The 24,784-nt window shown below is 37.8% G+C and overlaps 2 protein-coding genes across 3 annotated transcripts in view; one reads left to right on the top strand and one right to left on the bottom strand.

Moving 5' to 3' along the window:
• MXI1 (MAX interactor 1, dimerization protein) overlaps positions 1 to 8,168 on the top strand; it is a 99,220-nt gene extending 91,052 nt beyond the window's left edge. For both annotated transcript variants that reach the window (XM_060099771.1, XM_060099780.1), the window contains exons 5-6: positions 393 to 564; positions 4,350 to 8,168. In XM_060099771.1, coding sequence (XP_059955754.1) covers positions 393 to 564; positions 4,350 to 4,513 — 336 coding nt within the window. In that variant the 3' untranslated portion in view covers positions 4,514 to 8,168. The remainder of the gene's footprint in view (positions 1 to 392; positions 565 to 4,349) is intronic.
• Positions 8,169 to 12,758: 4,590 nt separating this feature from the next.
• SMNDC1 (survival motor neuron domain containing 1) lies at positions 12,759 to 24,685 on the bottom strand. The gene is made up of 6 exons (XM_060099761.1): positions 24,502 to 24,685; positions 23,214 to 23,333; positions 17,681 to 17,823; positions 16,906 to 17,067; positions 14,870 to 15,023; positions 12,759 to 14,014 (listed from the first exon to the last, which is right to left on the bottom strand). Exons 2-6 carry the CDS (start codon positions 23,331 to 23,333, stop codon positions 13,877 to 13,879), a joined length of 717 nt encoding a protein of 238 aa, XP_059955744.1. The 5' UTR covers positions 24,502 to 24,685; the 3' UTR covers positions 12,759 to 13,876.
• Positions 24,686 to 24,784: the final 99 nt, after the last annotated feature.

Raw genomic sequence — 24,784 nt, 5'->3', positions numbered from 1 at the left:
TAACAATTACTCTGCTGATACCCTGAAGGAAGGCAGTTGTGCCCTCTGGTGGAGATGACTTCATTTGGCTGTGTCTCTCAGTAATTTTCCATCAAACTATACTGCAGAGCAAGTTTCTCTTTTGTGGTGGTAACTTGACAGACTGAGAATTCTATACTGTTCTAGTAATGTAGCATTCATTACACACACACACACACACACACAAAGTGAAGAAATAACTATTTTTCATGTTTAAAAAATATATACTTATGTATGTTTTTATGTATACACACATGTATAGTCATTCATGTTTTCTCTGTCAAAGAAGAAATCTTTAGAGATGTTAGGTAGGAATCAGTTTTACTGTTTGTACTGTACCTCACACAAACTTAAATATCACTTTATCATTTTAGAAACTTGAAGAAGCTGAAAGGAAGAGCCAGCACCAGCTAGAGAATTTGGAACGAGAACAGAGATTTTTAAAGCGGCGACTGGAACAGCTGCAGAGTCCTCAAGAGATGGAACGAATACGAATGGACAGCATTGGATCAACTATTTCTTCAGATCGTTCTGATTCAGAGCGAGGTAGGCAGTGAGCTTCTTCGCTAATGAAACACTAGCATCCCTGTATCTGAAGTTAGAGAGGGAGGTTGGGGGGCGTTGTGTTTGCTTCCTTTTTTGCCAACACTGAATGTAGCATTCTAGATTTTATGTAGTCACAACACTGTCTAGCAATGCCTGTATGAATTATAGGATTTTTTTTTCTTGATTATATGTATATTGAAAATTTTCCACTTTGAAACAATTTTAGACTTAAAAGTTGTAAGTTTGCTGAAGAAAATTGTTGAGTTCTCATAGCCCCTTCACCCAGGTTCCCCTAATGTTAATATCTTATGTAACCATAATACAGTTATTGAAACCAGGAAATTAACATTCATGCAATACTATTAATTATAAACCTTATTCAAATTTCACCACTTTCCCCAATAATGTCCTTTGTCTGATCCAGGATCCAGTGCAGTATCCTACATTGCATTAGATATTTCTTCAGTCTTCCTTTCATGACCATGACACATTTGAAGAATATTGGTCAGTTATTTTATGCAGTGTTCCTCAATTTGGGTTTGTCGGATGTTTTTTCATTAGATGGAGGTATTATACATTTGGGGGAAGAAATATCACAGAAGTGATGTTGTGCCCTTCTCAATTCATTGTATCAGGAAGATACATTATGTTGATATGTTTTATTACTGGTGATGTTAATTTTTATATCTATATTTTAAAGTACCATGCCCTTCATTTCTCTTTACATCTGCCCCAGAACATTTGTCTTTGGCAGAATTAAAGAACAAAAAATAACCAGAAAAGAAATTGTTTGAATCTTACTGATCTGCTCATCTGTAGCTCCCACTACATCAGGCCTCACACCACAATAAAAGGTCCCAGAGGTGAACTTTAACTAGAGCTCACAAGATTTTGAGGATTCAAAACAAAAAAAGAAACTTTTGTAAAATTTCTTTTGACTTTGTATTATGGAAATTTTTAAACATACACAAAAGTAAATCGAGTCATGAACTCTCATGTACCTGTCATCCAGCTTGAACAGCTGTCAACATTTTGTCATTCTTCTTTCACCTGTTCTCTACTACCCTTACTCCCTCACCATTTTTTCTGGAGTTTTTTAAAATCAAATTTCAGGGAACATTATCATTTTGTTCCTAAATACTTCAATATGTATCTTTAATCAATAGGACTTTAAATATATATATAATACTATTATAATATCCCACAAAATTAATAAAATCAGATAATCCTATTTAGTGTCATCTAATGCCCAGTCTCTGATAGCCTTTCTCAAAAATGGCATTGTTTTTTTTTTTTTTTTTTTTTTTTTTTGCGGTACGCGGGCCTCTCACTGTTGTGGCCTCTCCCGTTGCGGAGCACAGGCTCCAGACATGCAGGCTCAGTGGCCATGGCTCACGGGCCCAGCCGCTCCACGGCATGTGGGATCTTCCCGGACCGGGGCACGAACCCATGTCCCCTGCATCGGCAGGCGTACTCTCAACCACTGCGCCACCAGGGAAGCCCTGGTATGTTTGAATTAGAACCCAAACAAAGTCTACATTACATTTGTTTGTACCTTTTAAGGTACAGTTGGCCCTTGAACAACACAAGTTTGAACTACACAGGTGCACTTATGTGTGGATATATTTCAATAAATATGTGCTATAGCACTTACATGATACATGATTGGTTGAATCTGCAGATAGGGAGGGCTGACTGTAACGCTAGACTCAGATTTTTGACTGTGTGGAGAGTTGGCATCCCTAACCCCCTGAGTTGTTCAAGGGTCAACTGTACTTCTAATCTATAATAGTTTTCCCTTTCCCACTTTTTTTTTTCAATGCCGATTATTTCTTGTAGAACCTGGGAAACTGTGCCATTTTTCTTATAGAGTTTCCCACATTCTAGATTTGGCTGAATGAATCCTCATGGTGTCATTTAACATGTTCTGTCCCTCATTATTTCTTGTAAACTGGTTGGTAGATCTAGGGGCATGATTAAATTCATGTTCTTTTTTGAGGCAAGAATACTTCATGGGTGGTGCTGTGTACTTCCTGTTGCATCAGTGTTATTTCTTATTGTCCCATGATAGTGATAACATTGGTCAGTGGGTTCAGGTGATGTCATCTTTTATGCAGATGTATCAACCTTTCACTTAATAGTTTTAACAGTCATTGATGATTGTTGCTCAATCACTATTTCATTAGGTGTTACAAAATAGTGATTTTCTAATTCTATCATTCTTGTTGTGTTTATTAACTTTTTATTCTTTAAAGAAGAACATTTCCTCATCAACTTTTTTGGTTACCTTCAAATAACCAAAAAGTGGGTACCTCCTTGTACCCACCCCACCTCCAAATTGCAGAGAGAGGGTATGTTTTCATTATTATAGTTCTCATTTTTTTAGTATTCCCAAAGTTCAAGTACCTTACCAAGTACCATTCTTGTTCTTCTCTGGCAGCTCTCTTTCCCAGAGTTACAGGGACTTTTTTAGTAACATCTCTAGTCCATTTGGCTAGAACAGTCTGTCATTTTATTTTGTTTTAATTGAGTTCAGCATGCTCTGTTGGATAGGGTGTCTTGATTTTGTTTCCCAAATGTAGGTTGGATGAGTGTTCTGTGATACTGGGAAACACTAAATAGCCTGTGAAGCATTATGGATATGAAACAAATAGTAATGAATTCATAGGATTATTTGTACAGCTTGTTTGGACAACTGCCTGCATTTTAAAAACAGATTGCTAAAACTTTTTGAAGCAACAAGCCCTTTTGAAAATTATGCTCTTTAAAATAACTTACTCTGTCTTCTTGCGCTCAGCTAGAATCTGTATTTCCTAAAGTGATTGTATGATCAGTGTGAATAGCTAAAATCAGTGCCAAATCAGGCTTTGAGTTTGTTTTAAGAGAATTGAAGATTATTGAGTTCATCCTGTTATGGGAGAAAATGGTCTTTCAACTGCCTTTAAAAAAATGTGTATTGCTTTTTATATATTATTGGTGATTGTATATGTAGTATTTAACAATTAAAATATCTATACATAGCTGGGTCGTATATGTATTTAGATTTTTTTTATCATGTTTGGCTTTTGAAGTAAAGTTAAATACCACCAGTATTAAAATAAAATGCCTTTACTGTAATCTTTACTATAGATCTCACTACAATCCAGAGACTTTTAAGCCTCATGCCCTCATTTCAAGCTATATTTGATGGAAGAGAATTTAATTGAAGACAAATCTCTCGGAGTCCACTTTATAATGACTGGCTAATTTGGTTACTGAATAGTCAGAGATCTTTATGATGAATCCTGGAAGTCTATAGAACTATCTGTAAAATAATACCACTAAAGGCCCAGATGGATACATTTTCTAGTTCACCTGTATTCAGTTTATGCTTTTTTTCCCCCTTTAAGGGAACTCTGCTTAATAAAGATCACTGAGAATTAGTTTCTAGTTTAATGCAAAACAAATGTTGTTAAACCACTTGGGGTTGGGATCTTTTAATATTAAGCACTAATTCCCAAATAGGTCAAGTGCTTTTGGTGGAAGGTCTAGACGGACTGGTGTCAAAGGCTTTAGTAAACTTGCTGCTTAAATTGAGACCACCACTGTATACCAGACATTTCCCTTGCAAAATATATCCCTGTGTCTCTTAATCTTTGGGTTCTTCTGTTCTTCAGAGATCACTGATAATAGTTTGTATAACAGTTTATACTACAAAAAAGTAATTTCTTTTCCTCATGCCCCCCTGTTCTTGAAGGCACACGTATACTAGATTACTAACATTCTTCCTTTTTTCCCTTTGGCAGAGGAGATTGAAGTGGATGTTGAAAGCACAGAGTTCTCCCATGGAGAAGTGGACAATATCAGTACCACCAGCATCAGTGACATTGATGACCACAGCAGCCTGCAGAGTATTGGGAGTGACGAGGGTTACTCCAGTGCCAGTGTCAAACTTTCATTCACTTCCTAGAACCCAGCATGACATAACAGTGCAGGGCAAAATATTCACTGGGCCAGTTCAATCCAAACAATCTCTTAAATTGGGTTCATGATGCAGTCTCCTCTTTAAAGCTAAACAAAACTATACTTGAATGGAAGGGTCAGGAGACCTCTGTTTAAGCAAATACTTAGCAAAAAGTGGAGCAGCGGCTCCTCAGCAGAACAAATATTCTAATATTCATATCTGAAAATCAGTTACTAATGGCAGCAGAAAACGTGTGTGAAATTTTCTCGATTTGATTTAGTTAATTTGAAAGAGGACGTTGGAGATTCCATCCTCTTTTTCTTTTCAAGTTTGCTCATACTCCATTGATTGAGTAGACACATTTAAAGATGGGATTATGAACCCTTCCTGAGCTTTTTGGTCCTAAAAACAAAAATCAAATCTATAGTAATGACAAGACAAGATAATCAGGCATTAATCTTGGATAGCTAAAGAACTATTAAAACTCAAGCCTGGGACAGCTTATCACGAAGCCTGTGGATGATCAATTCTTTAAAAAAAAAAAAAAAAAAAAAAAGCTCATTTCATGCTCTGCAAAAGGAGAGACTCCCATGAAGCCTTTTGGAAGGGATCATCATGCAGCTCAGCTTTCTGTTGGATTCCATGCTAAGCAAGCTAACCTTATCCAGCATTGTTAGCACTAGGGCACCCAACCGCCAGCTCTACAGTCAGCTGCCCTTAGGCCCTTGGGTCTGTGTGCATGACACCCTCTACCACACAGGGCCTGAGTTCGGATTGAGGGGCCAGAAGGAAACAGCTCCATGCGTCTCTGTGTCTGCGTGTGGGGCCAGAAGAGTTGTGCACACAGATTAGCAGGCCAAGGTCTGAGCCATGGCAGCATTTTTATTTCAGATTTTGATAACTGTTTGTATGTGTTGAAAACCAAAATGACATCTTTTTAAAGCTTGTCCATAAAAAACATAGACGTCTTTTATAGTGAAAAACACATGGGAAAAAATCATCTATTTTGATGCAGCATTTGATAATGATAAAACACCTCACACCTCACTCTTTATAGTGCACAAAATGAATGAGGTCTGGGCTAAGTAGAAAAAAGGTCAGTGCTGTTTTTGTTTTCTTTTAGATCATTACCTTTTACCATCTTTTAACCATCTGATATCTATAGTAGACATACTATCATAGTTAACATAGTTAAGTTCGGCACTTGTCTCATTTTAACGTAAGGATTTGCTTCTGTTTTCCTACAGGCAGTCTCTCTCCCTCACAATCCCATTGTGCAGGTGCTATTGCTCTTGTCACTATTTTCAGAAATGTTATTTTAAGTGAAATTCTAGCCTGCACTTTGATGTCATGTGTTCCCTTTTTGTCTTTCAAACTCCCAGGTTCTCCCCTGGCCCTCTCCCTTACCCCAGGAAGCCTTGGGAGACCTTACTCTGGCTCTTTGGACTTTGTATACTTTAAATAATTTAACTACCCTTAATTACTTAGAAAAGAAAAAAAAAAGCTTTATGATTTTCATAACTTATTGCTGATTTTAATGGGTTAATTTCAGTCCTGTAGTTTTATTTTGTTTAGATAGGGCTGGGCAAGGAAAAAGAAAATAAAGACAACCATATTTAGCAGTGCAGTTGAGTTGTGTGTGTAATGTTAGGCCATCCTTTGTAAGTAGCACTTTTAACAGCTCTCACTGCTTCTATATATGAAGTGAACCATCTTGGTCATACACAAGGCCTCATCATATACTTGTTCTTGTGCTCTTCCCGTGCCTCCAAAAATATTTTGTCCTTGACTGTGGTATGTTTGAGTGGAAGAAATTCTTTGAAGTAGATGTGTGAAAAACTGCATGCCTTTAGAAGCCCATTATTAGAACTTGCTACTTCAGGTGCTGGGGACTTAATGAAAAACATGATAAAAGAAATTCATTTCTGTGGCCCAGGTAAATTATTTCTGGTTTCATTCATAATTACTCCTGTCCAGGTCAAAATGTTGCTCTATATGTTTGCTTATTTTTGACTTTCCCAAGGGAGACAGTTTGGCGACTCTGCCAACTACCATGGAAAATAAATGGAAGCCAGTGACAGAGCTTCCATTTTGTTAACTCCCATGGCATTCACTTGCATCACTTGCCAGAGGGCTGGAATTTCGGACTTCATTTAGGTGAACTTGAGGTGCTGCAATTTTGTTGTATATGTACAGGATGGTGGGCTGGGAAGCCTTTGTCACGAACCTATAGTACCTATTTCAACTGCCCCCTAAATTACTCCTTCCCTGAATTTGTTTTCCTTGGGGGAGGGGGATGGATTGTATGATGAATAAGTATTAATTTTTTTTAAGACAAATGGACTTTGAAGATACAAAAAGTTAACTGCAAGAAATAAAAATTGTGAATGAAGAACACACGAGTGCTTTTTGTACCGCCCTTCTCTATGAAGGAAAAAATATGAATGAGCATCCATATCTTGAGAGGCAACTATCTCCTTAAATGTGTATGTTTATACCACTTCAGTGGTCTGAATTAATGGCAGTTTAAATCATTGCCATTTCCTGTTCAGTAATTTACAACAGGTGCCTTCTTGACTGATAATTCCACATAACCTAACTGCAGATGGTTTAATGTACCCAATCTTAATTTCTTCAGGTAGGACACAAAGCCATTTGTCATTCTAATTATCTGTTCTCCAAATAACTTTTTAGGGAATCCCTTTGACTCTACTATTATTCAAATTGAAAACCAATGTGGAAGTTCCCATTTAGTCCTTACTAACCTGAGTTAACACTGCCCGCTATGTAAAATGTCTGAGTGACATATTAATAGGTACAGGTAAATCCTATTTCTGTGAATATTATTACCAAAGATTGTGATGAAGTCATTGAGACTCTAGTTTCTGATTAGAATAGGTATGAGAAACTCCAGCAGAAATGCCTTTTCTAGGGCCGTAATAATGAGTTTTTAGCATTATGAAGGGATTTTAAAAGACAGTGAGGATTGTTCAGGCAAGGCTCCTAACCTAAAGCCACACTGCATCCTGGGTCATTTCTCACAAGGAAATGGTCTACCCTTTCGGGGAAGGGTTTTTGAGGGTTTGTTTTCTTCCACTTGAAGAAGCAACTAGCTGCCCTTTTTCTTTTATTATCCTTCCACCTCAAAAATTCCACACTCCCTTCCAAAAAGAGCATAATAGGGGAAGAACAAGGGTTTCGGTTACATTTAAACAGCAGTTCTAACATTCGCTAAGGACCCTGGGCAAGATACTAAATTTCATGGAGACTTGTTTTCTCCTGGAAAGTTGATAGAAATATTACCTCTATTTTGAAAGATTGTTAAGGATTAAAACTGATATATGTAGACTGAGTGAACTGATGAGGATGATTATAATTTTTGATTTTCTGTTTGAATAAAAAAAGAAAAAAAAAATTACAAAAGTGGACACATGTGGATCCATGCCACCCCCACAGCCCAGGAGCATGTAGCGCCAGAAGGAAATTAACAGGTGTTATACTTCTCTACTTCCTCTGATGAATGCAGCCTTTTAATCTCTTCATCCTTAATCTTGAATTTTAGTTATTCTGACTCTGGGTCCTGCAGAATAAAACTATTAATAAAATGGTTCATTTTCACAAAATTCTGTGGCAGGTTATACATTGTAAGAAGTAAATTTTGACATCCTATATAAATTTTTAAATAAAGGCTTTATAAGATTTATGTATCATTGGTTTTAGTGATTACCTGGTCTTCCTAAAAAAAGGAAAGGACCTGAGCTTGAGTATGTTATACACTGATAGTAACCACTGCATAATAAATTGAGTGTCCTAGTTAATATTTTAGTGCTGGCCTCACCATGAAGAAAAATCTTATTGGCCTAGGTACCAGATCCAACAGGAAACTAGTTTTCTTTTGGAATACATCTGATTCTTGTAAATAATAAGTGTAGTCAAAATAGATGTACTGGCTGACAGCTGACAGTTGTTTGTTTTACTTTTCTATATAGTAATTATTAGGGGAAATGGCTTAAATGAAGCTCTTCTAAAGTACTGCCAACTTCCTATAATTTTGGAATATTTTCTATTTTTTCAAGCTCTTAGCTATGGAAAAATGCTTTTAACTCTTTACTAGTAGGACAATAATTGGGATATTTTAGATTTTCACACCAGGGCACAGAATAGCATTGTAAAAACATAAAAGCCATAAAATATCTCTAAAATGTATGTAAGAAATACAAATTTAAGAAGTCAGTTGTTTCTAAATTAGCAGCTTCATCACACTCACTCTGAAAGCTAGGTCAACTAAACCTGACAGGGCTTTTGGAGGGAAGAATTCTGAGCAAAAGAACCAAAGGGATACTTACTCCTCCTTCCTGCATACTTCTGAGCAATTAACAATTGGGACAATTACCATCTATTAAAGACTAGCCTAGCTACGGATCTCAGCCTTCAACTCTAGTTTTCCCAGGATGTAGAGTCAAGTGTTTCCTCCAAGCCTGAATTCTTTGTTTCTCTGGTCAGAAATTCACTGCATCTTGCTAATAAAGTGAGTACAGGGCTTGAAAGGAGAAAAAACAAAAGCACATCAGTTTCACCAAAAAAGGCAAATCATGAGCCAGCAAAATAATAACCATGATTTTTGTGTGAAGTAGCTCTTCACACAAAAAACAAACCTTTTCTCCCAATGAGAATAACCATAGCTTCTTTAGCTGTGCTCTTAAAAAAAACTAACTGGGGAAACAAGTTACAATTTTAATAATTCCAGTAACAAGTCCGTACTGGTTTTGTAAAAATGAACTGGTAAGGTGCTTGGTGGAAGTAAATTGCCAGTTTTTATTTCTGGGAACTAGAAGATGACAGGTAGCCATAATTTGATATTTTTAGTTAGTTCAGCTGTCAGCTAACCCAAGCCCAGCATTATTCTCAGATCTGCTTTTCCCCACTCAAGGCCACAAAAGAACCTTTATATACTTAAGCTGAATGGCAGAAAAGGCAAGTGACGACCCTCACAGAATAATACCACCTGTTTTTGTTGTACTACTTTTGGCTAGGCCAAAACAAATTCTTAGAATGTCAATATTATTGGTTTCTGAACCTCTTGAGATGTTTCTAAGAATACATCTATACCCATCTATACAGGTACGCTTTTTTAAAAAATCATAGTATAAGGGGAATCAATAGCTTTGGTTTTGTTTAAACTATGGCATTACCTGTTATTTTACCTGCTGTGCTTTTCCTCTCCACTGCAGTAAAAATTCAGTTTAACTTGCAACTCAAAAATCCTAGATATAAAGAATGTTTACATTTACTGTTGAACTTGTAAATTACCATTTATACTAACTGCCTGTTTCATAGTTTAATACAAATACTTAATACAATTCAGCACATGTTTATTGAACTCTCTAAATATTTTAACCAATACAAAACCTTGTTGGGTTTAATACATTTTCTTCCTTCTTTTATATCTCAGTTAATACCCAGTTGAGGCAAAAAGCCAAATCAAAACTCTAATATTTCGCTTAATTTGCAAGTGGTATTTTTCACCTTATATAATCACAATCTACAGACACCACACAACTTACAAAACTGAGTTTCCTTTGTCACCTCATGGTTTTCCCTTGCTATTTTAAAGGCAGACACAGCATTAAAACTGCATTGTAATGGAAACACACACGTGCATGCACATGCACATCCTTTGTTATGAAAAAACAAGTATTTAAAAAAATGAGTTGTTACATTAAATGGATGCATTTTCACTTTGGTTTGATGCCTAAGTCTTCATAATTGGGCTCAGAAAATTGCCACTTATAAATTTTTGCCTTCATTTCAAATATCCGTTTTCACATTTAACCCAACACATGGTGCTCAGCCAGCGATGCACATCAGAATCACCTGTGTGGTGTCTGTCAAAAAACAAGACATGCCTTGGCCTGGATGGGCCTGGGGTAGGACCCAGATCCAAGAATCCCTCGTTAATTTTAATGAAGAATTACGAGTGGGGCTTCCCTGGTGGCACAGTGGTTGAGAATCCACCTGCCAGTGCAGGGGACATGGGTTCGATCCCTGGTCCAGGCAGATCCCACGTGCCGCGGAGCAGCAAAGCCCATGCGCCACGACTACTGAGCCTGCACTCTAGAGCCCGCGAGCCACAACTACTGAGCCCACGTGTCACAACTACTGAAGCCCACACGCCTAGAGCCCGTGCTCCACAAGAGAAGCCACCGCAATAAGCCCGCGCACCGCAACGAAGAGTAGCCCCCGCTTGCCGCAACTAGAGAAAGCCCGCGTGCAGCAACCAAGGCCCAACGCAGCCAAAAATAAAAATTAAATTTTAAAAAAAAGTGATTTTTTTATTAGGAGTGTAACCCCCTTCCCACTAAGAAACAAACCCTAAAATATTCTAATACAAAAATTTAAACCTCTACCAGGATTACTTAATGTCTTAGAACTTTGGTAATTTGGTAACATTTCAGTAACACATTTATAAGCAATAGTATTATTTCCATTATAATGTGAATTGTTATTCAAGTTAAGGGAAAAAGATCAGATAGTCACCATTAGCTCTGCACAGTAGTAGCAAACACTTCTATCTATAGTGCTTACAACATACCAGGTACTCTACTAAACTCTTCACACATATTAACTCACTCATCCTTACAACCTAATGAAACGTATTAATTTAATTCTACAGCTGAGAAAACTGAGGCAGAGAATTATGCATACAAGTAATAAATGAGGGAGCCAGGATTCAAACACAGCAGTCTGGCTCCAGAGTCCTCGCTCTTCCAATATGACTCTTCTACATGTTAATTAAAACACTGTTATCTGTGATTAATATTAAAATTTAAAATTGTTTGTTTTGGGGGTGTTAGGACTGTACTTTCCTTGAAAGAGTCAATAACAGTCAAATGTCAAGTTTTGAGAAAAGACAAATGCAACCACAGCCACGTGGGGGCCAAGTATGGTTGGGTCTGCCCGTTTCAGAGCTTCACGTCTCCTTTCTTGACAAGAGGGTAACCTCTAAATTTTATAACAAACCTTCACAGACCAAGCATCATATCTGATTTTAGAATATTGAGAGCTTAACCACCTGCATTTGTAAAATACCATTGGTATCTTGCTCGTCATTAAGCATTTCTCAACTTCAGCATCCACTACGAGACAGGTCCCCCCAGGATTCCTAATTTTTAAGTTTAGTCCAGAGACACTATCATCATCCTGACAACAGGACTTTACAAAGGACCACATCTAGGTCTTTGACACACAGGCTCTTCATGCTATATGCCTATTTGTTAAAAAATGTTTTCTACAACACAGTCACTTTTTTTCCCCCTTTTTCTCTCCTCCTACTGCAAAGCCCGCCAGGAAAATTAATGTGCGGAAAGGAAGGCCCATAGAGTCAAAGGAGGCACAAGTCTCAACACAAGTCTTGCCTACACAAACACCAAGTGAACTATTACTCCAGCAAACATACCAAGATAATCTCACCAAAAACCACTTTGTATGGCCACAGAGTTATACCAAATTTCTTTCCAGTGCTTTTTAATTACTAGGGTTCCCTTGCAACACTTTAAGGATACCATTGATTTAAAGTTTGTTATACTGGTAACAAGACCATTAGTATATTTAGAAGTTCTTCGGGCTAAGTAGCTCCTTTTCTACTGTACTTTGTGCCTTGTATTGAAAAACTACTTCACCTTTCATTCTGTCCTATGTGCTCTACCCTTTGGCCATAAATTACAGGGAGAGAAACAAAAAAACAAAACAACAGTGATCTCCTGGGTTGGGAGGGAGATGGAGACATGAGGAATTCTCTCTCATCACTGTCCTCCTGAAAGTTTCAATTTACCAGACTTCCCTGGCGGTCCAGTGGTTAAGACTCCGAGCTTCCACTGCAGGGGGCACGGGTTTGATCCCTGGTCCAGGAACTAAGATCCCACATGCTGTGCTGCGTGGCCAAAAACTTCTTTAAAAAGCTTCAATTTACCAAAAAAATTAAAATTCATGCAATAAAAATTTTTTTTTCTTAATGAAATAAAAATTTTTATTTTCCCTTTCTACCAAAAACTTACAAACACCCCTATGCAAGCACAACCCTTAAAATAAAACTAGTCTGTCCTTTCCAATTTCTTATGTCCAATATAAGGAGCACATAGGATTTATCAGAACATTTATTACACACTCAATATTCTTCCCTGTGGAAATGATGTATGCTTAATCACTATATCAATGCTGGCAGCTAACTTCACCTTTCTGTTAACACACCCTGGAGATTTTAAAAACACTTTATTTAATAAAAGTTAAACATACAAAAACTGAAATTATTACACATCTTAAAAATCACCATCTTCCATTAATAGGAAGACCCTTTTCTACGCATACATTTGGCTTAAACTCAACTCAGGATAACTGTGATGTTCACTTACCAACAAATGCTGATAACTTGATCTAGTTAACAAAAATTACAAACTCAGCTACGTGAACATAATATACAGGGAAATTATGGTCAGATTAATGCACAAGAAATACAGTAACTTTTTAATGATGAAACATTCGGTACTCTTGTTCATTAATTTAGCCTTGGTTTTTTACAAAAATAGTATCTACATTGTATACAGGGCTATACATCAGCTTTTTGTTTTCTCATATAAACATTACACATCCAAAAAATGGTACCACTACCATAAGTGAAAATCAACACAGGAGGAAAGCAAACGTACAAAAAACCAAAAAAAAAAAAAAACATTAGAAAAGGTAGCTGGTCCTAAACATGGTTTCTTACATAAAACTAAAATTCAATGAAAATAATACAGAGCTGGATCAATTTTAGAGATGGCCTAATAGGCTTAGGAAACGAGTTGAGAAAAACCTCAGAAAAAACTCTGCCATTTACAAATTAACCTACTTTTAGGTTAACTGGGCAACAGCTAGGTTTAAGCTGAAGATAAAAAAAAAAATGAAGAGAAGCTCTTTAGCAGGTTGGTATTTTGCCTTGATGTTCCAGTGAATTGCTAGAATATGTGTTAAGTTCAAAGCATCTGAAACTTCCCAGTTAGAACCTTACAAAACGTATATGCCATCCATTAAGTGGGGGCCTGATACTAGGAAGATCAATGATTCATCTAAGCGCTGTATTTACTCAGCATCTATCTAGAAAAGTTGCTTTATCCAACAAACTTTGAGGAAACTGGTAGTAGTAATGAAAAAAGTTTAAATGAATAGCAGTTATCAAATACAATTTCTTCAAGTTTCATTCTACTGAAGTCAAACAATGACGACAATGGTATCTTCCTTACTCCTCTAACAAATAATTTACCTTTAGAAAAATATAAGGATAAAAAGGTAAATGTAAAGCCCTGCAGAGATGAAATCCAACAGTTTTTCTGATTATTGAGGCATCAAATGCCTAACATTGTATTTAGAGGTATCTTGATACTGTGTCATAGGTTTATCAGCAATTCCACAAGTTCCTACTCCAACTTTGCCAGTTACACTCTCAGGTGAAGCAAAAATACTCCTCTTTACCTAGGAGAAATGAAACAAACAATTCTTAATTAGTTTTGGAAAAAATTAAAATTCCAAAACACACCTATAAGGAAAAGTACCTCAAGGGAACCTGAGTGCTCATAAAACTCACTAGTGATACCCAACATAAGGCATGTTAACAAATCAGGTAGGGTTCAATACACTCTAAGCAGTATGTAAGATAGCAAATAATTTTTCAAATTTTAGTTTATAAAAGGAAATCAGGGATTTCCCTGGTGGCGCAGTGGCTGGGAATCCGCCTGCCAATGCAGGGGACACGGGTTCATGCCCTGGTCCGGGAGGATCCCACATGCCGCGGAGCAACTAAGCCCACGCGCCACAACTACTGAGCCCACGCTCTAGAGCCTGCGAGCCACAACTACTGAGCCCACGTGCCACAACTACTGAAGCCCATGCGCCTAGAGCCCGTGCTCTGCAAGAAGAGAAGCCACTGCAATGAGAAGCCTGCCTGCCACAACAAAGAGTAGCTCCCATTCACTGCAACTAGAGAAAGCCCATGCGCAGCGATGAAGACTCAACACATCCAAAAATAAATAAAATAAATACATTTATTAAAAAAAAAATTTTCTTTAATAAAAGGAAATAACCTAGATCTTTTATAATTCCTGGTATAAACTCATTCATAGTGCTTCCACTGCAGAGACAGTGGCTAATGGAGATATTTTTCAGTAAGTCAAAATGAAGATTAAAGAGGATTCTGAATTCAAGATCCCGTTACTATTTCGTTAAATCTATGAACCTCCTTTTTCATTTTCAAGTTATTTTGTGCTCGCTTTATTTTAATGACAGTTGCACTTTGCAAATTCACAAAGTATGATGAAAGGATTTACTAACCTGGCCTTTTTTGTTTTTAGAATAGGCTCTGTTGTTGAACTGCTGCCATTTCACCTTCTGGTCCTCTCTTTCTTGTTCAAGTTCTTTTATTCTCTGTGCTTTTTTCAAAGCTTTCTTCTTTTTATATTCACGCTGCTGGGCAATCATTTCTTTTCTGTGTGGACAGAACAGGTAACTGTCAACTCTTAAGATTTACAAGATGACTTCCTTAGAGATACTTAGCAGTGCAACCACTGCCCCCACCCCCCCAAAAAAACCCCCAAACCTAATGAACTTACACATTCTTCACCCCACAAATAAAAGCTAACATCAATACCGATAACTCAGGACTACTAAGAAATAAATGTTATTTGAAATATACAGTATCCTTGGAAGCTTTTGAACGCAAGTGTAGTAATCTATTACCCATTTAATCAAACATTTCAACTATGACTTTTAATTTGCCGTTTACATGGCTTTTGCCAGTTGTGTTTTAGGAATAGGATGAGTTTCAATATTAAAAGCTATCTAAACCTGTATCAATTGTTAAATGGGCAGTTAGCAAGTGTGACATGCTGCATTTGGAAAAACTGTATGAAGAGATTCAATGCAGATAAAACTATTTCATGTAGATTGGAAGAGCACAGCAGTACAAAGGGAAATCATAGCTAACAATTCTTAAAACAAAAACAACTAGGGTTTTCCAATCAGAGCCTAAAGCCCTCTCAATAATTTCTGCTCAGTCTGTTAACACTGACTTCTCACCAAAAGAAGGACGAAGAAAGGTCTTTAAAAACAAGGCTATATGATCTAGACTCCTCTGTATCATATAATCACTACTATGAAGTGTGGTTTTTACACAAATATCAAAGACTAAAAATAGAAATGTCATGTTATTCTACAATCTTTCTTATTGGGATGCTTAAACCAAATTTATTTTAATAGATGATATAATTTTCCCAATTTCAAATATATTTATGTAGCAACTTAAGTTTTGAAAACTCCTGACAAATCCAAAAGATAGCAAGTTCTGGCAAATATGCAGAACTGAAAATTGTTCATTCTATCTCTTAAATACCTCTCAAACTATACACGGGTCCATCCTTAACTGCTACTCCCTGGGTTCAGGTCCACAATCATCTTACACCTGGATGACAGCAGTAGCTGCCTTCTCTCTGCTGCCAGTAATCATTCAAAAGCTCCAATCTGAACACATCAGATCCTCTCTACTTGAAATGCATTCATGGCTTTCAAGCTTTTTATGATCTGGCCTCTGCCTCTCTAACCTCCTCTTGTCAAACCACCCACCCTTGAGTCCCAAGTTTTTACCAAAGGAATTTCTTTCTGTTACCTCTATGTTCCCACCTTGTTTTCTTCTTTAAATGTAAACATTTACTGAGTGAGATCTTACTACATGTCAAGAACTGTGCTACATGTTTTACTCATGCTGTCATTTAATCCTTACAACCCCATAACGGATATACTATTGTCCCTGTTTCACAGATGAGGAAACAGAAGTTCAGCAGCTTGCCCAAGATCGTACCTTCTAGTTCATTAACTGGCTAACACCTGTTCTTTTCAAATCTCTGTTTACACATCATTTCCTCAAAGAAGTTTGCCCTGATGACTAAAATGCAGTTTAGGTACCTTTTCTTTGTTCCCTAAAAGTACCCATTATGTTCCCTCCATTACTTTTACACTTTATTATTAAAGTTCTTCTTTAATTATGTGTTTGTTCTTTAGACTATAAACTCAGTCAGGACAAGGCCTAATTTGTTCTTCTTTGCTGTGATGGAACCCAGAACCTGGTTTAGTGAGAAGTATCAATATATAGAATCCTCTTAATAATTATTCATTAAATGCCTAAGTGGGAACCAAAATGTCTTCACTTTACCTAGGCATACATATACAGACAATGTTGACCATACACTGCTAATCTTCAAAAAAATGGTAAACAGTATTATAAGTTTCTTACTCTAGTCTAGCCTGCATAGGTTCTGCAGACACCTCAAGTACCCAAATGGGGAAGATTACATTTAAAATGCTAAGTCACTTACTTTGACATGGGTTTGTTGCCACTGTCCTCCTTTGCCTTCCTTCCTTCTTCTACAGGCTTGAGGTTCAACAGTGGAGTCACTTCAGCATTGCCATAGCCAGCAAAAGTGATTGCAGCGGTGCCGTTTTCTTCATCTATCTCCTCGATCTCCGCTTCATAACACCTGTAAAGATATCATGGCTGTAAGCAGGTGAGTAAAGGTTTAGCACTCAGCCTACAAGACTTATACTGCAGTGATTCAACTACTGAATTTGTCTAAAATGAAACTCCTGTAATCAAATGTCCCTTTGGCAAAGATAATAGTGGCTCGAGTTAGCCATCTGCTTTTAAAAAAGGAAGTCCTAACCAAAATATTGCCAAGGAAGTCTCTTACATGTCTACTATATGTGCTTTAGTCAATCTCTTTTGAGAAAAGATACTTCTTATAGGAATAATTTCAGTATTGTGCTTCACAAAAGTCTAAGATAACCAACCATTACTCAATTTTCAATTCAAGGAAAAAAGAATTTAGACTATTTTTTTTAAAATATCCATTCATTTTCCTCTACTTTCATGTTTATTTCCTCTAGGATCCAAGCCATTCTTCTGCCCTAAAACTTAACCTAAAGCTAAAAATTCAACTGTATTAATGGTAACCACCCAAGAATCAAATTCGTTCTATAAGTCATACTGGCTATTATACAAAGATTAAAATAGGGTAGTTCAAGCTGAATAAAATCACCTTACCATTGTACTTTACTATTTCATGTTATAGTTACAGTTTTTTCTACACTTACTGTCCATCTTCACTCCAGATTGCCATACACTTGTCTCCTACTTTCCATGAATGAGTGGGCTGAGTAGAAGCAAAATTGTCTGAACTTGCCAGCGTTTCAGAAGGCTGAGTTGACAGAAGGTCTTTGGTTAGTTCTATAACTTCCTAAAAAGGAAAAACAAAAACCATTAACATTATTTTTATAATTCACATTGTCAACTACTTTCAACAAGCAAGTTCTTTCTGTTTTTGATAACAGCTCTCATACCACATAGCACTCATTAAGTACGCTACACATATTTATTTGCAGTTCATAACAATACTATGATGTAGATACTGTGATTATCCCCATGTAGAAACTGAGATACAGTATTTTATACACTGGTGCTGGGATTTAAACCCAGGCAGTTGCCTTCCAATTTAATTAACCTCAAATACTAACAGAAATAGGGTAGACTTGAATTTACACTGTACATTATTTTTAAGCACCTATTTTAGCTGAATAGATCTCTCTAAAGATGAGAAACAGTCAACTGTAAGGCACTGACCTAGATTCAAGATCACTTTTCTCTCACATCACTGTCACGTGTACGTCGCGCAACTGCACTTTTTACAGGGCACTGCTTGACAGTCGTATTAACTGCCTGCCAACAGGTGAGCTCCCCCTCAAAAACCCCCAAACACCTGAAGCAGCCTTATTAGTAATAAAAATGTTCCTGCTCATACATATTTCTACCAAAGTACTGTAGATATATTTTTAAAAACAGTAGTTTCTCTATTCATTTATTATAAAACCTATCCCATCTGGGTAAGCAAATTACCAAGTCAGATTTAAAATATCCCAATACCTTAATGTTAAGCACATTAGCACAGCTCCGTTTAAAAGAAAAAAACAAAATAAATGTAACACACACAGGTAGGCAAAACCTTTCTGTGTGGCAAATATATTTTCCAACTCAGGCTTACACTTACTGACTTTAAAGGTGTTTAGTAGGGTTGGTTAAAAAACTTAAGAAATAGTACAAATTGATAGATTCTGCTACCAATCTGCTATATTTTTACTCTGATGAAGACTCATATTATGCATCACCTTATCTGATTTATTTTAAGAACTTGCATACCTGTTCCTCTGCTGTTGCAAATAAAATACCTTAAACATCACATTGTATGTTCTGGGAGAAAAATGAGCAAAGTAATACTCTGTATTGAGTTTCTTCTGGTTCCCATTGAGGTTTTATAATAGTAGTTCTGGTTCAATAGCCAAGAAAGTTTAATGTTACTTCTCTCCTAAAGATTTTAAATCTTCCTGGCTATTTCTTAAAAACTTATATTTGAGCCTTAGAAAAAAAAAAGGATTATTAAAGCCCTTGGAAAAAGATCAGTTTTATTAATTAAAAAATTTTATGAATGAAAAAACTAGAAGACTCAGATTTAAGTTAAAAATTCAGTAGATTAACATCTTTAATGAAAGTTTTATTAGGTGCCAAATATCCACTCAAATACTTTTTAATAAGACAATCTTTTGCAAATACAAAGAACTTCTAAATAAATAGATCATGTACTACACAAAGAAGGAGAGTAAATTATCCAGTCTTGTTTTTAATTAACCACTTTTAGGGCCAAGAATATAATCCAATAAGCCTGACTCAAGAGCCCATACAATCCCTATCATTAAATAATTCCATTTAACTAGGGATCATTTAACTACTAAAGCACAAACATGAAGTCTGTGTTTGTAGGTCTCAAGATTTAGAACTCTACTTGTCTTGGGATAAAACATCTCCCCACTATATTTTCATAAGGAAATACATTTTCACCAAAGAAAAGGGTCCTGAAAAGCTGTGCATGTTATAATTTCCAGAGTCCTGCACTGAAATGACACTTTAAAAAATCTGGAGCATTTATCTCTAGTTGTCTCTTTACTTTGCCATGTTTTACATACCCCTTCCAACAACTATGAAGACCCTTCTAAATGTTTCTTCTTTTTTTCTTCACATGTGTATATGGACCAAAGTATTAGAGAAACTATTTTATGTATGAGGGAGTTCTTAAAGGTACATACCATTAATTACTTTTCCTCCCCCAAGTCTGAGTTCTGAAACTGCTCCTTCATTGACAGATGGGCAGCAGTTACAGTAATCGGCAATCCCAGGAAGCATCAGATGTTGTGATCTACATATCAGCAGGTCAAAGGGTGTGCACTCAAGCACTCTGCTTACTGAAGGAAGGCGTTTCGGGGATGCAGAGCCACTGTAACATATGAGACAAGTGACTTGACCCCTGCCTCCTTTAGAACCAGTGTATTCAGCAAACAGCCTAATAAATTGACTATTTTTTGTGATTATCAGAGACTGCCTGGGGAGCTAGCCAACTAGCTAGCCTGGATTTTACTAAACCCACTTCTTTTAAGTGAAAAAAGAAAGGCAATTAGGACTTTAGTAAATTAATCTGCTGCCTGTTGAGTAACTTTATATGAAAGATAGTACATAAAGAAATAAACATAGAAGCCTTACTAGCAAAATGAGGGTCACTGAAAAACATGCTGAAAGAACATTTTGCATAAATGAAAGGGCAAACAAAGTTTTAACCAGAGTAAGGATATTCCATAAAAGAAACACAAGAAAATAAAGGAGGCCACAAACTCAAGTCATCAGTCTGAACAGATTCTTCAGCAAATATAAAAGGCAGGATTAAATATCAATGGCACAAGGTATATCCCAGAATGCAGAGAAGGAAAAGGATTAAAAAAAACAAACAAACACACACAAAAAAACCTATGACAAAATAGAAGCTGTAGCTGTAGTCAATGGAGATAACAATTACTAGATGGAAGCAGATAGCAAAAAACTTTCCAGAATTTTATGTAATCCTAAATGATGCCTTCCACCTTTGAGTAGTTTTCAATTCAGAACAGACCTATTTCTAGTCACCAAAATGATTTTTTTTTCCATGACAGAATAAGAGGAAAAGAATCCAAAGTCAAGACTGGTCAGGAAAAACATTCTCTATTATTTCTAACTCAAGTGTTAGAACTTATGCTTCTAAATCTGTGCCATCTGATATGGTAGCCACATATAGCTACTTAAAAAAAATTAAAAATTCAGCTCTTCGGCCATCCTAGTCTTATTCCAAATATTCGACAGCCACATGTGGGTAGTGGCTATATTATTACACAGGAGATATAGAACATCTCCATCACCACAGAAACTTCTATTGGACAATGCTTTTCAAAATGGTTACAGAGGGCTTCCCTGGTGGCGCAGTGGTTGAGAGTCCGCCTGCCGATGCAGGGGACACGGGTTCGTGCCCCGGTCCAGGAAGATCCCACATGCCACGGAGCGGCTGGGCCCGTGAGCCATGGCCGCTGAGCCTGCGCATCCGGAGCCTGTGCTCCGCAACGGGAGAGGCCACAACAGTGAGAGGCCCGCGTACCGCAAAAAAAAAAAAAAAAAAAAAAAACAACGGTTACAGAAAACAGGACATTTTACAGATAAATGGCCCCCAGGTCATTATTAACCGAACCCTAAGTAAGCCACTTACCTGGTTACTACAATGCCTACCACAATGGTCTGTCTCCCAATAGTATTTCCACTATGGATCATGTCCTAATAAGACAATTCTGCCCAGGCTCTGACAATTTACTCTGTAAGTACTAAAAAGACCTCATAATAATGTTCTCAGTCTTCACTCCCAACTCCCCCCTCCACCAGTTCCACATATACCCCTCCCTCCTACTCCCCAGGAAGCAATGTATACAACATTAGCATATGACGTTTTATTTTCTTCAAAGAAATGAAGCACTGCGTTTAAGTTGGGTTTAAGAAAAAGAGAGAGAGAGAGAGACAGAGAGACAGAGAGACAGAGAGACAGAGAGATGGGGCATGCCAGGCTCTCTCCTTGAGGCAAGAAGAAAGTTGGCCTGAGAGTGGGAGAAACTGCTCCCAAAACATCTTTTTCTTATTGACTGGCTCCTTGAAATCCACTGGCCTGATTTCTACGTATTGAAGAGGGGCCCTGGTTTCTGTGTTTTTAGAAAAAAAACATACTATTGCAACTTCATGAAAGTCTATCCTAAATCCAGAATTTGAACCCCAAAATATTTAACTCATCTTAATTATGCCCAGGTAAGCGCTTTCAGAATCCTGAATCTGGACCCCATTTCACATAAGTTTCATTTGTTTGCAGTTCTAATATCCCTAAAATTTAATAATTTTAATGGGCAAAAGAATGATATAAAGGGAGGGGAAGGATTACTTAGATAGGATGAAGATGATTCAAATTTTGTTTTGAATCAGTGAACATAGACCATCTAATCAAAACATCTTTTAAAACTTTCCAAAAACTCAGGTTCAGAATTTTAAGTTCACAAATTTGTTAAGATGAAAACTCATACATATTTACAAGTATTATATATGGTATTTTTATTAATCAACCTGTTGTTCTGAGAAATAACAGATATTTACTATCATGCTTTTATGTTTGTCTCGAAACCCCAGAGCAAGTTTTAAAAAGCAGGTTTCATACTTACTGCCCTTCCACAACAAAAAGAACAAATTAAGATCTCCTTCTCACATAGATTTGGTTTAATTTTAAGTTGCTAACAAGTGTCAAAAACTACATGTAAAACCTAGCCTTAAGTTCAAACATTATATAACATTTATGCAGAAAACAAGCATCTCTTTAGGTACTTTTATAACGTGTTTTCAACACAAGGCACTAGAGCTAGCTCTGTTACACACAGGATCTCTGGCATGCGCGCTCTATTTCATTTTCAAAGAATATTTTGGCATTAAAAAGAATCTTAATCAGGTTATATTTTCCTCCTTTAATTTTAGTTACCCTTTGAACTAAAATTCCTTTTCCAGGTCTTTAAAAACAGAAGTGCGGGGCTTCCCTGATGGCGCAGTGGTTGAGCATCTGCCTGCCAATGCAGGGGATACGGGTTCGAGCCCTGGTCTGGGAAGATCCCACATGCTGCGGAGCAACTGGGCCCGTGAGCCACAACTACTGAGCCTGCGCGTCTGGAGCCTGTGCTCCGCAACAAGAGAGGCCGCGATAGTGAAAGGCCCGCGCACCGCGATGAAGAGTGGCCCCCGCTTGCCGCAACTAGAGAAAGCCCTCACACAGAAACGAAGACCCAACACAGCCATAAATAAATAAATAAATAAATAATTTATATTTATATATATATATATATAAAACCCAGAAGTGCGATTCCTTGTAAAGTTGTATGTACCTCTTTCTCTAGAAAGTTTGACAATGACTTCTAACGTTAACTCTTATTTTTAAAAATTATATGAGCATACAAGGTTGATGTTAACAAAGAACAATGCTTCAATCATTTTGATGTACACAAACTGAGGAAGCAACCCTACTCCTAGAAGCCATGTATGCCTATGTGCGTACACACTTGTACACACAAGGAGTGTAAAGGGATGAAACACTCCCTCCAAACGGTGTTCTGGATACCCACAGATTCTTCACAATAGATCATTTGTAAAACACAGAAACATTCTTTTCAAGCAATGTAACTGTAAGTGTCCCCTCATACTTACTTGCAAATCTTTCTTTAATTTTAGCAAATCTTCGTTTTCTCCATTTCCAGACAGCGCAGCTTCAACTTGCTGGAGTTGAGCTTTGTAGCTTGCCAGTTGCTTTGCTAGATCCTCCGACATCTGGAGAAAATAAAAAGAGTAAGGCCATGAAAATGGAACAACAACAACAAAAAAAAACCATAAAAAATAATTTTCCCTGTCTGCCTGAATCAACCCTAACCAATTTTGCTCCCAACTCATTATTATAATTCACTGCAGCGTAGTTTATCACTGCTACCTTTACTTTCAATTCAGAGAAAAGCTGTGAGCCAAACACAAACTTCAAGTATTCTGATGATTATAAACATGTCAGACAATTTCCATATAGGAACAGAAAACAAGAGGTAAGAGAAAAAAGAAGAACTTCTGATTTTCTTTAAAGTCCTGTAACAGGGAAGGCACTGTGTTAGGCTCAATTAACAGGATTGTTATACTGTCACACACACACACAAAAAGGCACTAAACTGTTTAAAGAGTTGAGGCTTCTGATTTTTAAGCACTAAAAAATACTTCCAAAACCAATTCCAACTGATTTTGGATTAACTACACAAATAACTCTCCACAAGAGCTATTCAATTAGTATGAATGTGTTTAGAAACTCTTATCCAGAGCAAAAACCCAGTCACTTAAATACTGACGATGCATTTTCGGCAATGAAAGAAACAGCACAGATACTCCCCTATTTAGGCAATCTAAGGAACGTGGCTTTCACCAAATCTGGCTCATTCTTCTCCAGAAAATAAGACAGGAGAGAATTCTTTCTCGCTTTATTAGCAAACATACGGGGTTTCCGAGGACCCGTCTGTTTTACCATCCCCGTCCAACCACAGCCTGGAAGGACTCCAAAAGGGTTAGAGCAAGCCAGGTTGCTCCCCCTCGGTCACCCAACACCTCAAAGCCCGCCACAACTTGCTCGACCATTTCAGACCTCGAAATTCAGCTTCCAAGGAAACCGAAAACACGAACCCAGCGGAGGCCCCCGGAGCCCCACCCGCAAACAGGCTCGGAAGGGCCCGGAGCGTCCTTAAAATGCCAACCCCACCCGCTGGGTTTCCGCGGCTAGCCCAACCCCGTCCGAGGCCGCTCAGGGCTCAACTCTGGGTGGAAGAGGAGGCCGGCGCTCCTGACACTTCGGCCGGCACCCGGGCCTCTCCAGCGCGGCCCGCTCCTCGGCCTCAGGCCTCCGCTTCAACTAGGGGGAGGCCGAAGCCCGGCGAGGCCTTACTCTCTCCCTCATCGCGTTTGTTACCTTGTGTGGGGCTGGGGGCGTGGCGGCGGGACGGGGTCGCGGCAAAGCAGCCCAGTGGTGGTTGCGACAGCGGCAGCAGCAAGCAAAAGCTCCGCGGCGACAACTAGGCGACTCGGTCTGGAAAAGAATACCTCACTCAACGGCGAGCGGGAGAGGACTAACGCCGGGCACTGGAAGGAGGAATAGAGGAGGCGGGTGAAGTCTCGCGAGAGGTTAAAAAAATCCTCGCAAGACGTCGCTCGACTCACGTGATTCCCAGCTCCCTCTAGGCCGCCGGCCGTTA

Source organism: Mesoplodon densirostris, chromosome 1, assembly GCF_025265405.1.
Source record: "Mesoplodon densirostris isolate mMesDen1 chromosome 1, mMesDen1 primary haplotype, whole genome shotgun sequence".
Classification (NCBI taxonomy): domain Eukaryota; kingdom Metazoa; phylum Chordata; class Mammalia; order Artiodactyla; family Ziphiidae; genus Mesoplodon; species Mesoplodon densirostris.
This window is presented reverse-complemented; position numbering and strand designations above follow the sequence as displayed.

Bases quoted from the DNA above. Each gene is read 5' to 3' on its own strand.
- SMNDC1 (XM_060099761.1), bottom strand. From the start codon at position 23,333: ATGTCGGAGGATCTAGCAAAGCAACTGGCAAGCTACAAAGCTCAACTC. The intron at 17,824-23,213 runs GTAAGTATGAGG...TTTCCTTTTTAG, and splicing joins AATTAAAGAAAGATTTGCAA to GAAGTTATAGAACTAACCAA. The intron at 17,068-17,680 runs GTAAGTGTAGAA...ATATCTTTACAG, and splicing joins ATCTGGAGTGAAGATGGACA to GTGTTATGAAGCGGAGATCG.